General features: G+C 38.5%; 1 protein-coding gene across 1 annotated transcript; it reads left to right on the top strand.

Annotated features, from left to right (window-relative positions):
* Positions 1 to 10,947: 10,947 nt before the first annotated feature.
* LOC107830910 (2-alkenal reductase (NADP(+)-dependent)) lies at positions 10,948 to 11,203 on the top strand (the record flags this gene model as incomplete). Its single annotated transcript, NM_001326250.1, is given in 1 exon segment — positions 10,948 to 11,203. A coding segment is annotated over 1 exon segment (225 nt), but the record flags the coding sequence as incomplete, so codon positions are not given.
* Between the last annotated feature and the right edge of the window lie 5,643 nt (positions 11,204 to 16,846).

Here is a 16,846-nt window from a genome sequence, read left to right as displayed (position 1 = left end):
TATAGACTCTGTCATCTTGTCATATTTTGATTTACCGTTATCACTCATTTATCACATCTTACTCATAATGCTTCATTTACTCTTTTCTTATTCTCCTGCTAATGTTTCTGTCTATTACCTTATTCTGAAAACTTCAACAAACCATCTTTCGCTTTAGCTCCCTTTGTTCCATCTCACTAGCTCTTCGGGTCACCTAATATACGAGAGTCATACTAAGGTAAATATTTATCCCTTCTAGGAATCCAGTGCCAATCTAAATATTCTAGTATTCATATCTGACTATACTATTCTAGAGTGCACCACATGTGTGTCTCATAAGGAAAACTATTACCACGTCTGCAATATCCTCCGGAAATGTTAGTTAACGCTAACAATCCAACCACCATTTTGGGTTACTCTAACCCCAGCTGGATTCTGATATCTCATCCTTCTCTTAAACTATATATGTTAGCTCCCATAGGTGCATAACTGAGATGGTTGTTTCCAATTGTACATACCTCTATTACTGTTGAAGGTAACTCATAATGCTTATATTTCTCTGACTGAATTGTAGATGATGATAATCTTCACTAACTGGGTACCTCGTACCCTCATTCACCTTACTTCTATTACTTGTTGAAACTTATACTTTTACCTTCTAATACTCCCATGGACTGCTATTCTTGAGGTGTGTTTGATATTCCCATCTTAGGGTCTTAAGCTGGAATTTGCACATCTAGTATGCACGATCTGATAGGGCCTCAAACAGGGCCACGTCGTCAAGAACTCTCTTTATAAATGCCCTTACCTGTTGTTCCATTAGCCCTCTTGCTAGTTGTAATCTTTCTAATTGCAAGCATCTCTATATTATTAGCAAACATAAGTCCTGGCTTAAATTCATATGAGTCGGCTCTATAGCACGATTTGGATTTGAAAGAAAGGTAAAAGACTCCTAAATGCCTTATTGCTTCCTGTTTATATAATGTGGTGCACAACACATCTATAAACAAGGCTCTACTAGATACGGTTTATAGACTCCCTAGGATAGAACTGCTCTGATACTAAGTTTGTCATGCCACAAACTGTAACACCCCGAAAAATTATGAAGTACTTATGTGTAAAGCCCGGTAAAATTTGCAAAAGAAAATAATGTTTCAGACGCTTGAGGATATGTTGCGTGCTTGCATTCTAGACTTCAAAGGTAGTTGGGATGATTATTTACCACTCATAGAATTTGTATACAACAATAGCTATCACGCTAGAATTCAAATGGCATTGTTCGAGGCTTTATATGGTAGGAGATGTTGATCTCCCATTGGGTGGTTCGAAATTGGGGAAGCAGAGTTGATAGGGCCAAACATCATGCATCAGGCCATGGAAAAAGTTAAAATCATTAAGGAGCGGTTGAAGACTGCTCAGAGTTGTCAGAAATCATATTCGGATGTCCGTCGTAGAGATTTGAAGTTCAAAGAAGATGATTGGGTATTCTTGAAAGTTTCCCCCATGAAAGGGGTAATGCGATTTGGTAAGAAAGGGAAATTGAGTCTGAGGTATGTCAGACCATACAAAATCATTCAGAGGATCGGTGAGGTGGCGTACAAGATTGAGTTACCACCTAAGATGTCATTAGTACACCCGGTGTTTCATGTGTCTATGTTGAAGAAAGTAGTTGGAGATCCGACACTCATTGTTCCGGTTGATACTATTGAGGTAAAAGAGAAATTGACTTACGAAAAGATTCCAGTTTCTATTAATTATCGGCAAGTCCAAAAATTATGAAATAAAGAAATTGCCTCCGTGAAAGTGTTGTGGCGAAACCAACAGGTTGAAGAGGCTACTTGGGAGGCCGAGGAAGAAATCAAGAAAATATATCCTTATTTGTTTGAATTACCATGTATTTATAAAGTTGTGATCTAGGAAAATTATAAGTCTTACTTTTTATGAATTTTGTATCATTTGAACAATTGGCGTTAAAGGTGTTCCTTTCTGGAAATATATTGCTTATGAGGCCACAGTTGGTGTTGTTTTGTATTATGTTACGTCGTTAGAATATGTATGTGTTGTTAGGATGTGTTTCTGAGGCTCTCTGATAGGTGGATAGGCCTAATTACAAGGGCTACACCCTCTCATATTGGAAACTGATTCATTGGGATTGAAGAAGATCATTTAAGGAGAATGGGATCCACCATGGTGTATTATAGATGAAGTGAAGAGAATACAAGATATGAAGGAACACTTCAATGTTCTATTCCAACATGTATTAAGGGAGGGCAACAATGTGGCAGACGTTTTAGCTAACCTTATATTTTCTTTTGCATGTACAATCCAGTTTCACTCTTTCTCTAAACTTTCAAGTACAGGGAGAAGATTAATCAATCTTGACAAGTCACAAACTCCTAATCTTAGGGTTAGGATTGCTAAAAGAAGAGCTCCAGATTGATGAGTATGTTAGTTTTCTTAATGCCTGTTCTTGCTAGTTGTTTTGTCATAGTGGAATTCTGTATACTGTTAGGGTATTTTCTAGTGGTATTAGCATGTTATCATGCTTATTCTGGTGGTGTTCTAAATGTATATGGAAGTATTTGTGCAAGCAGGCAGTGGATTTCTCATCATATAAGGGCACAACATGTCTTCAGGTTTAGCCTTAGGTCATTACATGTCCCATGCATTGTATATTAGGTATGTATTTACTACAGGATATGCATTCAGTTGGTTCATATCTCTCTAACTTATATGTTTTTACAGAAGCCTCAGATGGTGAACTTAAAGCTGGGATCCAATGATTTTTAAAAGCTCTGTGGTCTGCAATTGTGTATATTTGTACTGTAATGACATTGTCTAGTGGTAATGGCATGTTATCATACCCATTCTGGAGGTGTTATGGCAGTGCATGTTGGGTGATTAAAACGCAGGAATGCAGCCTATATACAAGCTGCTACTGGCAGCTTGTGGTACAACATTTGACTCAGAAGAAAGGCTACTTCTCTACGTGTGTCATTGACATAGGGAGGAGACTATTCTCATATTGCATTCTGCTGTTCAAAGTGTGGATGTTTGCATATGCATACTGCATGGATGCTTGGCCATTCCCAGAATATGATGGTGTTGCTTGGAGATTCATATTTGTCTTGTCATATGGAATACAAAACTTGGCACTTGGTGAGAGCTTTGGAGGTGCTACATTGAGGTTTTGCACTTGGCTTGTGGATACACTCATCCCTATTTGTTGTGAGTTGACTACTTTACCACTTGTAATAGTTAGGTTTCATAGTGTAGCTAGATTTAGCTTTACATCCTTTAGCTTTTTTGTTTTGGACAAATTGTAAACACTGGATTCCAGTTTTGGAGTATTATTTATATATTAGCCGCTAGGCATCCGGCCTAGTGGTATATTTGCTAAAAAAACATGATTAAGTTAATTTATGTACTTTCAAAGATGATCTCATTTTTGAGCTTACATCAATTGACTTACGGCGTACACTCACGTACGAAAACATGGGGTGTAACACTGATCTCTAACCCTCCCATATTAATTAATGATACGTCACCCATACACAACTGCCTCATGATAAGTACTCCATAAATCTTTCGCACCACGTAGCAAAATATGAACATCAACCGTCACCAACCGTGTGATTTCTATAATACTAGTCAAGCATCTGCAAATTAACACACAATGTGTTTTCCAAAACACACACCCTTCTCAGACGATACAAGATAGTGCTAGCATCCTATTAAACATTTGAAATCTCCTATGATTCCTAGAACTCATGACCTTCCTTCCGAAATAGAATCGCAACCTTGTCCATTCGATCTCAATACCTCACTACTCACTGTATTGATTATGCCATGAAATGAAAATACGAGAATCATGTTATCAACTCTGAATCACGGGTAGGATATACACTTCATCAATCGAAAATCTTTCTCTTATTTCAATTCAAGAGATAATCACAACACGCAACAAACTTCCCATACCCATAGGAGACATCAGCCTCAAGTCGTGGTCAAAACCATCTCGAACTCTTCAAAATACATCTGCACATAACCAAGCCATCAGAACTGAATCTGTCTAAATCAACAAAGCCTCGCAAGCCGCCAAACCCAACAGTAACTTAAACCAAAATGCTCGCCTGAAGCGACCTTTAATGAATCTAAAGCTATTTCTTCCATCTTTCTAACACTGCATCACAGAATCGATAATGATACCAAAATATTCCAAGTCTTTTTCACAGTCCAAAGTAAAACTCAAATCCTTAGCCACACAACGAAACCGAAAAATCCTTAGGTACCACATCTTGGATCTTGAACCTACTAGAACCATTATCGAGAGTCACTCACTCTAACCTAATCCCTAATGCATAGCCAAATATGCCGATCAACTAGTGCTTCGCTAGCATATGAATACTCCAAAAGAAGTAACCGGGAAATTCCTTCTTCTTGCACTCTACATCCACAAAGGAATATTAAACCTGAGCCGCCCCACAACCTCCATATATCAATAAGGTGTAATACATTATGCATCTAGTAAATTCCTTGCCCAAGTCATCCTCGCTGACAACCTTCTCAAACCATATCCAATCCACAAGTGTATCCAAGTCCAGGAGTTATAACAACACATGCCCAAATTACCCGATAGTCGATGGCAGACTCACTCATTTGGCTTGAAGCCACAAACACATTTGTTGATAACCCATAATGCCCTTCTTTCTTTAATTCCATGACCTCGCGTATTTATTCAGTTGAATCTCCTCATAAACTCACATAGCACCACTCAAAATACAGTTCAATCATCTGCTGAGTGCAAATTCATTCTTGCACCAGTCGAGCTCACTACCTCAAGCCTCCGAAATGGTTGTATATGCATTACATTGGATAGAAGAAAAACTCTTCATAGAAGCCTCATAAGAACCACACAACCACAAACCTTCTCGTAGGAGATAAACCACCTTCTAGCCCATAATCGACATCTTCCAATAACCCTACCACTGTCACAACCACTAAGCAATCAATTAATCTCCCCGAGTCTACTCTCGTCAACAAGATTTAACTTTATTCCACAAATGTACAACTGAAAGATCTATCAGCACGTCCACATCTTAAGACAATACAACACATTGAGACGATGACTAAGAATCCATAGCCCTTTGCATCCCTACCACAACATCACATGTCGTCGGTGCACAACTGATGTCGAGTACTCAAAATCGCACACGAATCGAAGAGAAAGATATTGAAGGTTTAGGTTTCAAGATGAAACAAAGTCACACAATACAAAAAGAAAGAAGTTTCCTAAATGTCGTGTAGCCTCTCGAAGATAGGGATGACATCATTATACCAATCCGCGAGACTCTACTAGATACTTGCTCATGACTCGTAGAACCTATGAACCTAGAGCTCTGATACCAACTTGTCACGACCCAAAATCCCACCAAGTCGTGATGGTACCTAACCCTAGCCACTAGGTAATCCAACCAACATATGATGCAGTTATAACAAGAAATCATCAATAAATAAGACTAATAAAATTAATACAACTACCCCAAGGACTGGTAGTACAAGTCATGAGCGACTATGATTAAGAATACAACTCTAATTTGAAGAAAAATACATTATCTATTTGAAATTTACATAAACAGAAATATAGGTTCTAAACTACCAAGATCAAGTGGTCACTTATGTTTGGAACTCTGATTCGTCTTCCATGCTAGGCTTCGTCTTCTACAACAACTAAGCTCCAGAATCTGCACGCAAGGTGCGGAAGTGTAGTATGAGTACAACATACCTCGTGTACTCAATAAGTATCTTGACTAACCTCGGTGAAGTAGTGACGAGATTGGTAAAGTTAAAAGATACTCACTTAAGATAACCTGTGACATTCATAAGCCAGAGAAAATAACAAGGAGGAAGACAAGTAACAATGAAAGAGTCAAATAAAGAAAAGAACATGCATGTTTCAGAAACATAGCGACCCAACCATTCTCAGTAAATCAAGTCCGCGAGGAAAGAGCAGTATCTAGGAAACAATATAAGCCAAGTATTCAAATCCGCGAAACTAAATGTGTATGTTTCAGGTATCAAATCAAATGGCACGACAACACCCTCCGTGCATCTATCTCATCCTCAACAAGCATATGTATGTATGTATGTATGTATGTATGTATGTATGTATGTATGTCAAATTAAATGACACGAAAACACCCTTCGAGCATTTATATCATTCTCATCAAACATATGTATAATAGTACCAACCGGGTTGAGGGCATACAACCAACAATAACAACGAGGTAGAAGATACACAACAGTAACAAATAAGGTGGAAGTATATAGATAACAATAACAAATACGGTAAAAGGCATAGATCTAACAATAGAAAATTAGGTAGAAGAATATAGATATCAATAACAATCAAGGTATAAGGTACAAATAATACAACAACAAATGAGATAGAAGGCATAGATGTGAATATAATAATCAAGAAAGGAAGCATAGATATAACAATAACAAGCAAATAGAAGTCATGAATGGAACAATAACAAATAAATAGAAGGCATAAAATAAATAATAACAAACAAGATAGAAGGCATATAGATAACCAGAAGAAACAAGATAGAAGGCATAAATATATAAATATATATATATATATATATATATATATATATATATATATATATACACACAATATTATAGTATTTGCAGTGTCTTGTCCTAGCCCGCACGAAAAATACTCTTCGTTCCATGAACTCTAATCCTCACTTATACGGGAACCACATCCGTGCCAATAATAATAATAATAATATCAAGAAGCATGAATATATCCTTCGTGCATAATTCACTCTTCCTCACAAGCACGAAAACACTCTTCGTACCACTTTTCCTCACCAAGCATATATAAATATTACCAAGTAAGGTGGGAAGCAAATAACATTAAGAAGAGTAATTAATCATAATACACCGCGTGAGGGATAATCATAACTTTTACACCAATAAGTGAGCCAACATTTCAAGAACCATAATGTTTAAACATCTCAACAAAATTTAAACATGGTCTTTAGCATGAAAATAGAAACTCAATATCACAAGAATAATGGATATAGACACGTATTTATGATATAAAGTATGACCTCAACCTAATCGGGTATATTAACAATCTTAAGAATGGTCCATTACGTTCAATTAGGATAACATGAAAAAAAACATAATCTCTAGCATGAATATATATGCTCATTTTATCATAGAAATCAAGTAAACCTTAAGTCAAGAAGATCACAAAATTCAACAAGGCACAAAGAAGCATATAATCTACTCTGGCATGGATAACCCTAGCTCATGCATATACTCTCATCACCTCGCATATGCATCATCCCCACATGTAGCAAACAATACCATTTCTTAGGAAACATTCCCTCAACAAAGCTACGCAAGACATTTAGCTCATCCAGACTAGTCTTCAACCTCAAATAGCATAAAAACCTTGCTCTAGCCACCCAATCACGTATATCCAAGCCAAACATCATCCAAGGAAGTCAAACAATGCTATAGGAAGCTTTGATCTTTGAAGAATTTTTAAAAAGTCAACAAAAGTCAATTCGGGACCGCATACCAAAAAATCGAAAGTAATACCAAAATCCAATGATCCATAACCTGTCGCATCCAAATATATAATTAGTTTTTAAAATCGAGTCCAAATCGGTACTCAAATTCTCAAAATAGACTCTCTTAAAGTGTGTTCAAAAACCTCAAATTTTATCCCAAGATTCCATATTTTGGGTGTTAAATATTCATGTAGAATCTTGAAATATAATCACAAATAGGTAGAAATCACTTACCTTCTTTCCTTGTATGAAAATCTCCTTGCAAAATCGCCTCTCTCCAAGCCTAGGGTTTAAAATATGAGAAAATAAGCAAAAGTCCTGAAATTCCACTTAAAATATACTACCCAGTGATACCCTACGCGATCGCGACCCACTGCTTTGCGATCACGACGCACAAAAGTAAGCATGCCTCTAAATACACCATCGTGATCGTGAAACTGCCCATGCGATCACAAAAGCCAACACCCTCAAACACCTTTGTGAACGTGTCGCTCTCCACGCGAACGCGCTGACTATACTCCCAAGCCTACGCGATCCCTTTTATTTGCCCACGACTGCGGAACACGACCAACCTAACCAAGATCCTCCTTCATGATCGCACAGATACCTCGGGGATCGCGAAGTGCAAAACTCTACCTGCTAACTACCTTTCTCAGTGATCGCGAGTGTCAGCTCCGGCATCGCGAAGCATTGCCCAGTACCAGAAAACCAGCAATGTAGAACTCCACTAAAATGGTCTGATATACACTCGAGCCACCCAGGACCCCGTCCAATCACTCCAACAAATCCATTACTTCCTGCGAACTTGTCCTAAGACTCGAAACATCAAAAATAATAACAACATCAAGATTCGAAGATCAAACCCATCTATTGACTTTCAAACATTCCAACTTCGCCAAAAGCGTCCGAATCATACTTAGACATTTCAGATTACAACCAAAGTTTGCACACAAGTCCCAACAATTAAATGAATCTATCCAAAGTCCTAAAATACCAATCGAAGTCCGGTAACACCAAAGTCAACTCCTCGTCAAACTTAAGAACCCTCAAATCCTTCAACTTGCCAACTTTCGGCAATTAGAGCTGAAACTTTCTAGAAACCTTTGAATCCAAATCCGAATACACGCCTGAGTCCAAAGTCACCATACAACCTATTGAAATCATCAAATACTGGTTCTAAGGTCATTTTATTCAAGACTCAAACCTTAATTAAGTCTTCTAACTTAAAACTTCCAAAACAAGAATTACTCTTCCCAGCCAATCCGGAACCTCTAGAAAAATAAAGTCAATCATACACATAAGTCATAATGCATCATATGAAGCTACCAAAGTCTCAAACCGTCGAACAAAATACTAGAGCTCAAAACGACCGGTCGGATCGTTACAGATTCAAAAACTAAAACTTAGAGAAAGATCCAAAAATTCTTACAAAAACCGTAATTCAGTTTCACCAACAGCCTAATCAACCTCCACAGGAGAAAACAACTTCTATAAAATCAAAAAAAATAAAAAAATAAAGGGAGTATCTAAACAGACCGCAAAGGGGAAAATAGATGAAGAATTGAATAAGAAAAAGAAAAAGCACCCTTTTTTGGAAATTTTGCTATTTATTCATTCATTTTCTAAATAAGATAAAGCTACCTTCATTGATTGCTTAATGTGATTATGTTCCTTCCATTAGTAGGCATATTTTGTTTCCATTTCAATTTAAGTAGGTATTTGAATATAAATTTAGTGGAAACTTAAAAAAAAAAAACTTTGAAGTATTGTTGAAAAATAATTTTTTGAAGTTAAAGTTGCGTTTGGGCATTTAATTTTATGAGTAAAAGAAAAGAATTTCACACAAAAATTGGCCCAAATTAATTTTTTGAACTTGAATTTTTTTCTTTAAAAAAAAGGTAAAATAAAAAAAATATATTTCCAAACTGGAGCTATTTTGCCAAGTAGCATTTCCAAACACTTTCATTCTTTCAAGCAGATACGTGGTAATATACTTTGCCAAGTGCTTGCTCTAAGAACCCGTTTGGCCAATCTGCCAAAAACTGCTTATTTTGAAAAGTGCTTTTATTCAAAAGTACTTTTGCAAAATAGCAGTTTGTGTTTGGCCAATTCAATTGAGTAGTGCTTTTTGCAAGCTCGTTGTGTTTGGCCAATATTTTAACAAAGTACTTTTAAGTGTCAAATTGCGAAAAAGGGACATTAAAGGTTCAATTTGCCATTAGTATTATTTAGAATAGAAAATTAATTTTAATATTTATTATAAGAGAATTCAATTAAAATATAAAACGTAAAGTAAAAATATAAATTAAAAATTCCAATCAATATAAAATATAGTTATTCCAAAACAATAACATTGTTTGTTTGGTCTTACTTATTGTTTGCATGATAATTTAAATATGTCAAAATACATCATTCAATATAAATTTAAAATCTACTTTTAGAAATAAGAAAAAGAGAATTAAAATATGATTAAAATAAAAAAAGATAAGAAATGTATAGTGGAAATAAAAATAAAAAGGAAAAGGAAAAGAAAAATGTTAAGTTAATAAGAGATAATTTAGAAAATATGAATTTATTTAAGGTTATTGTTGTCTTGAACAAATTAATTTTCTGCTTCTACTTCTCGAAAGAAGCTAGAATTTGTAGCTTCTTCCCAAAAGTAGAAAAACTAATTCGGTTGCTGCTCAAAAATAATTTTTCATTTTGGCCAAACACTTAGAATTTTTTCAAAAGTACTTTTTTGACAAAAAAAGTACTTTTGGCATGCTCTAAGGATTGCTCCTCTGTTTCATTTTTATTTTATGTGGCAATGGAATTCTTTATTTGTTCGTTTTAAAAAAAGGATATATTTTTATGTTGAAAAATAATTTAATCCTATTTTTCTATTTTATACTGGATAAAATATTTTCATACTCCACAAAAATCTAATGACATATTTTATACCACAAGAGTCACGATTCTTTTTCTTCCTTTTTTAAGTTTAATATCCAATCAAACAATACTACATAAATTAAAATGGAGTAACTAATAAATTTTTCTATGTTTTATGAAGGAAAAAAGAACAAAAAGAAAGGAAAAAACTAGTACAAATTAAGACAAACAAAATAAAAAAGAAAGAAAGAAAATGAAGTGGAAATTGTCTCTTGAGTGGAGAACTTGTACACAACTCCAAAATGTGAAAACACCGCCAACACACGATAGAAACACGTACAATCAAAAGTTCCAACACACAACTCTCTTCGTATAGATCGCCTACGCCATCCGTTACGTTTTCCCATTCTTGATATTTCTCACATTTTCCTTCACCCTTCTCTCTCTCTCTCTCTCTCTCTCTCTCTCTCTCTCTCTCCCCCTATATATACACATATTTTTTCACATTATTATTAACAGAAGAGAAGCAAAAAATGGCAGAAGAAGTGAGCAACAAACAGGTCATTCTTAAAAACTATGTCGCAGGTTACCCTAAGGAATCCGACATGGAAATCAAGAATGCCACCATTAAACTCAAAGTTCCAGAAGGTTCTAATGATGTGGTTGTGAAGAATCTTTACTTGTCTTGTGACCCTTATATGCGTAGCCGCATGAGGAAAATTGAGGGTAGCTATGTTGAATCCTTCGCTCCTGGCTCCGTAAGTGTGTAGTAATTTGTTTTTCTTGGACTTAATATGTTGTCTTTTTGTTTGTTAGTCTTGTTTGCTTTGGGATTGTTAATTTATTAGTGAAAAATGATTTATAATATTCTGGGTGGGAGGTGGGAACCCAGTTTCTACTGAATGTAATTTATGGAATAGTTTAGGTTTTCTTTTTCTACTTTAATTTATTACTCCACTAATCAAAATTGGTAAAACAATCCAAACCAAAAAAAAACTGTTTTTTGTTGCTCTTGTTTGAAATATATTCGAATGTTCCTTAATACCTAGCGTATGTAATAATAAAAATGTACTCTTGTTGCTCTTGTTTGTATTGGGATTATTTAATTATATTTGAGATTTATAATTTATTAAAGGCTAATCGAATAGTGTTGACTGATGTTTGGAAAATGTCATCAGATATCAATGTTGGAAGCCATTTAGCTCAGTAAAATTATTTTAACTAAATCAAAAGAATAAAATACTATAGGTTGGAGTAAATAAGTTGTTAATGGTAGTGTTTTTCTATTTAGTCATTTGGGATTAGCAAAAAAAAAAAAGTGTTCATTTGGTTCTTCCTTCTCCTCCTCCGTTAACAAGCCAATAAACGTTCTTGTAATTGTTGAACAGACTGCAAAGTTTTAGTACATCTTAGTCTTAAAACAACATAGACAGGCTTTCTACTTATTTTTGTGAACTACATACCAATCTAACTGTTTGTTTACCCGAAAATCGGATAACGTTAGATTTGTGTATGGTTCTGAGGATATGCGATACAATTTGATATAAATCGTGTAGAGAAATGAAAATATGTGTATTCTTAACTATGAAAATGAAAATAGTAAGCAAAAAGAGTGAGTAAAACAAGCACCAGGGATTCTCCTCTTTCTCCCCCCGTGATCTTTTGTTGCCATCCTTCTTATAGTAGAGGGATCCTACTTTATATACAATAAAAAATACGTAGTGGAGAGCCCATGATATATTGTCTTTTCTTCGATTTCCACCAAGATTCTCTCCCATAGTGCGGTTGCAACGGCCCAAATCTGCGAGCTCGATACTGGCTCGAGCTCAGCGTTGGATCGAGCCCTCGGCCTTGGTCCGAGCTCGATTCTGACTTGGGGTCTCGGTATTCAGGGTGAATGTTGGTTGGTCCATGCATCTTCGATAATCTCCGCTTTGCCTCGTAGTTCGATTTGGATATGGGCTCGATAATGATAACGAGCTTGTCATTTGATCGGTCTTGGAGCTCGAAGTTCGCCGCCCTTACTTCGGATCTTGACCGAGCTTGTCATGCAGATATCCTTTGATCGAAACATTATCGTCTCGATCAGTCCGTACGACTGACTCGAATCGGTTTTGACCGTATACAGATAGTCCCCTCGTTTCTCGGAAAAGGATGTGGCGAGAAACGATATGATTTCCCAACAGCTCGATCAGATATATACTAACATTTTCATCGATCCTGACCATGACGTATGTGATAGTTGTCCCATCGGTTCGGTTTTACCGAGGCATTTAATGTGTCAGACGGTGGTCAGCCACCTCTGATATTGAACCGTCATTGCTTCAATTTATAAATAGCCTTCCTTCCACCATTCATCATTTTATGTCTTCAGTCTTCAAAATTTTGCAAATTCCTTTTCTGAGTTTTCTGCTTGTAAACCTGTGAGTTTTACTGCAAATTCTTCCTTAGAACTCCAAATACTTCCGTCCTTTGTTTATGAAATTTTAAATGGCAAAAACGTTTAAAAATGTTCCGCAAAAAGAGACCGCTTCTTCATCTCGACCTATTGGTGGTGAGGATGTGGAAGAGCCCCGCCCTGAGGAATTCGTTACGGTTGGGTGTTCGACCGTAGGCGATTTTAAAATTGGAAAGCCTTCTCCGATACCGGGTCGGTGTGAGCCGATATCGAGGTATCAATGTTCAATCACCGAAAAGGTTCTCGATAAAGTCATACAAGAATGCAACTGGGATAATAAATTCGTAGTAATCCCATCACCCGGTGAATCAATTACTACGTACGTCGAAGGGTTCTTAAGTGTTTATACTTATCCTTTCACGTTGGGACCCTTAGACCCTGTCATCGTCGCCTTTTGTAAGAGGTACGATGTGACCCTCGGCCAAATCCACCCTTCCTTTGGAGGATAGTGATTCTTCTTCGATTTTTCTCGAGCAAGGTCGAGGGGCGTGTCTTCACCCTCGATCATCTTATGCGTCTTTACAGTCCCCGACTTTATCGAGGAGGGCTGATCAAGCTTGCTCGCCGAGCAACCAAAGCGCCATTCTCGAGCATAGACGAGACCCGGGATCGGGGTTGGATGGGCCGTTTGGTTCGAATCAGAACCTCGGATCTGATCCCTGCCGATAACTTGCCATTTCCCGAGAAATGGAATATGAGCCGTGAGTAAAAGTTTCTCTTTGCCCGTTTTGATTTTATGATTGCTTTCTATTTTGCCGATCCATTTTTCCTTATCACAGCGTTGCTCGAATGCCGGAACCGATCCCGGATCTTAGACAATGGGTCGAAAGCTTGGTGTTGCAGAGACCGTACTCCGGGCGTGCTTGGGTCGAATTATCAAAGGGTCGATGGGAGGCCAGCAGTCATGGTAAATCTTTTTGTCGATTTGTCTCTTCATCGGTTTGTACGGTAAATCTCCCCCTTCCCTTTTGTAGGACTTGGGAAAGATGTAGTCATGAGGCCACCGTCCGGTGGCGAAGAAGTTCCTGTCCCGAAACAGGTGAAAGAAAGGAAGAGAAAAGACGTATCAGGCTCCTCGAACTCGGAAAAGAAGAAACCGGCTAAGAGATCTCGGAAGCCGAAGGAGGGCCCTGGTGTTGTGTCTTCGGAAGTGGTCCGCCATTTAAGGGACGAGCCCGAAGAAGGAGAGGAGAATTTAGCCTGCGTACGGGCTAATGTTGTGATTCAACAGTCTTCCAATTTGGTGGAAGCAGATCGGGGAACCTTGGCCATAATCCCAGAACAAGAAGCCAAGATTATCCCTTTCTCAAGCTAAGATGATTGGAAGGGATATCGAGGGTGGATCTTCTCAGGCAGTAGAAGATATTTCAAGGGATGAGTTCAGGATAGTTGACATCGGCGGATCCCCTCAAATTTTGGATGCCATGATTCGAGAGGCCGTCATGTTGGAGGATCGGTCCTATGAGGGTTTTTAGGTGTCGGCCGATATCCACGATTTTCTGGAGGGGCTCGAGTCAGGTGCCTCGGAGGAGGTTACTGGTTTCGGTGGAATGCCGGTACCCAAAAAAGCGTCGTGGTCGGGTTCCACCGAGCCTTCATCGATTCATAAACTGGTGGACCGATTTCCGGCCCCGAGTATCGATCCCGATCGAAGGCGGAAGATAGTGCTCTCCGTACCTGCGGATAGCCGAATTTTTTCTTCCCTGTAGGGATTGCCAGTTACCTTCGGTCCTTGGTGACCGAAGAAGATCAATCAGTGATGAATGCGGTGGGGCCCGCCTGTCTTTTCAATGAGGCCCAACATGCTTTGAATCGGGTAACTCTGATGGCGTTTTCGCCGCTTCTTTTACACATAGTTGCAAGTAATTTTAATGTTTCTCCTTTTGTTTGCAGGCTTCGTTGTTGCATCACGAGGCCTTTCTTCGAATCAGGAAGGAGCATGATGCCGAGGTTCGGAGCCTCACTGAGAAGAGTGACTCGTACAGGCTTCTTAGTGAATAACTTTGAGCAGATTTGACAGCGGCTCGGGAAGAGCATGAGGAGATGGCTGAGCAGGTATTCAGCATGTTCCATGATAGTGAATATGAAAAAGAGATAACCACTAACGATCCGGTTCTGCAGGTGCGGCAGAGGATCGAGCAGATTGGACGACATAACTCACAGGTAGATGCGCTGATGGCCGAGGCAGAAGAATATAAAAAGTGTATGGATAACCTTGTCTCGAAAAAGGAAGTTGTCGAAGCTCAGTTGGAGCTATCAGATGCCCAACTTCGATCTGTGAAAGAAAATGTGTTGGGGCTGATTGAAAAGATGAAAGAGCTTCAGCATCAGTTGGATTTGGCCAGTTTAGATAAAGCAGATTTGGCCAAAGAACTCGAAGTGGCCAGATCTGAAGTAGTCGAGGTCAACAAAAGAGCCGATGCCAAAGTGGCTCAGTTCAGGATCGATGTCGAGGTTAATCAAACCAAAGCCGCGAGCATGGTCGAGCATGCAAAGTGGCAGGCTCGGAGAGAGGCTCTCGAGGAGGTCAGAGCTCAGGGCTTCGATGTTGGGGCCGAGATCGAAGTCGCCAGGGCAGAAGAGAACAAAGCTCGGTGGTTGGCCTTTCTTGAGGAGGACTCCGATGACTCGGGGGAGTCTGAAGACGAGGATGATGCTGAGAATACGGCCTCCGATGAAGATTGAGTCATTTAGGGCCTTAGGTCGATCGTTGCGTTCTTTTGATACCGCTTTCGGCTTTTGTATAAAGAACTTCCCTTTGGAAGAGTAGCCGCCTCTGTACAAAAAAATTATAAATATAAATTTTTCTTCTTTTTGAAGAAAAATAGCCTTTCAAACTGAATAGATTGTTTGAATTTAAATCTCTGTTGCCTTCGGGCCTTGTGGGTAGTCCCCTTCGCTTTATCGAGCTCGAACATCCTTTAGCTTAAATAGTCAAGTGTTCGTTTTAACTCGAAGAAAATGAGTAGTTTTGCTCGAAATCGAAATAAAAGTATCCCGCAGGCTTAGTAATAGAGTAAATGATTCGAACTCGATGCAATGCAGCCCGTAGGCGTAATGATCGAAGTAGCCCGTAGGCTTAGTGGTCGAGTGAGTGCTTGCTCGAACTTAAAGTAAAAGTATCTTATAGGCTTTAGTAGTCGAGTGAATGATTCAAACTCGAAATAATGTAGCCCGTAGGCGTAATGGTCGAGTGAGTGCTTGCTCGAACTCGAAAGAAAAGTAGCCTGTAGGCTTTAGTAGTCGAGTGAGTGATTCGAACTCGAAATAATGTAGCCCGTAGGCGTAATGGCCGAGTGAGTGCTTGCTCGAACTCGAAATAAAAGTAGTCCGTAGGCTTTAGTAGTTGAGTGAATGATTCGAACTCGAAATAATGTAGCCCGTAGGTGTAATGATCGAGTGAGTGCTTGCTCGAACTCGAAATAAAAATAGCCCGTGGGCTTTGTGTTCGAGTGAATGATTCAAACTCGAAATAATGTAGCCCGTAGGCGTAATGGCCGAGTGAGTGCTTGCTCGAACTCGAAATAAAAGTAGCCCGTAGGCTTTAGTAGTCGAGTGAATGATTCGAACTCGAAATAATGTAGCCCGTAGGCGTAATGATCGAGTGAGTGCTTGCTCGAACTCGAAATAAAAGTAGCCCGTAGGCTTTAGTAATCGAGTGAATAATTCGAACTCGAAATAATGTAGCCCGTAGGCGCAATGGTCGAGTGAGTGCTTGCTCGAACTCGAAATAAAAGTAGCCCGTAGGCTTTAGTAGTCGAGTGAATGATTCGAACTCGAAATAATGTAGCCCGTAGGCGTAATGATCGAGTGAGTGCTTGCTCGAACTCGAAATAAAAGTAGCCTGTAGGCTTTAGTAGTCGAGTGAATGATTCGAACTCGAAATAATGTAGCCCGTAGGCGTAATGGTCGAATGAGTGCTTGCTCGAACTCGAAATAAAAG

Source organism: Nicotiana tabacum, chromosome 21, assembly GCF_000715075.1.
Source record: "Nicotiana tabacum cultivar K326 chromosome 21, ASM71507v2, whole genome shotgun sequence".
Classification (NCBI taxonomy): domain Eukaryota; kingdom Viridiplantae; phylum Streptophyta; class Magnoliopsida; order Solanales; family Solanaceae; genus Nicotiana; species Nicotiana tabacum.
The sequence above is the reverse complement of the archived record's forward strand: the minus strand, read 5'-3'. Positions and strand labels throughout refer to the sequence as shown.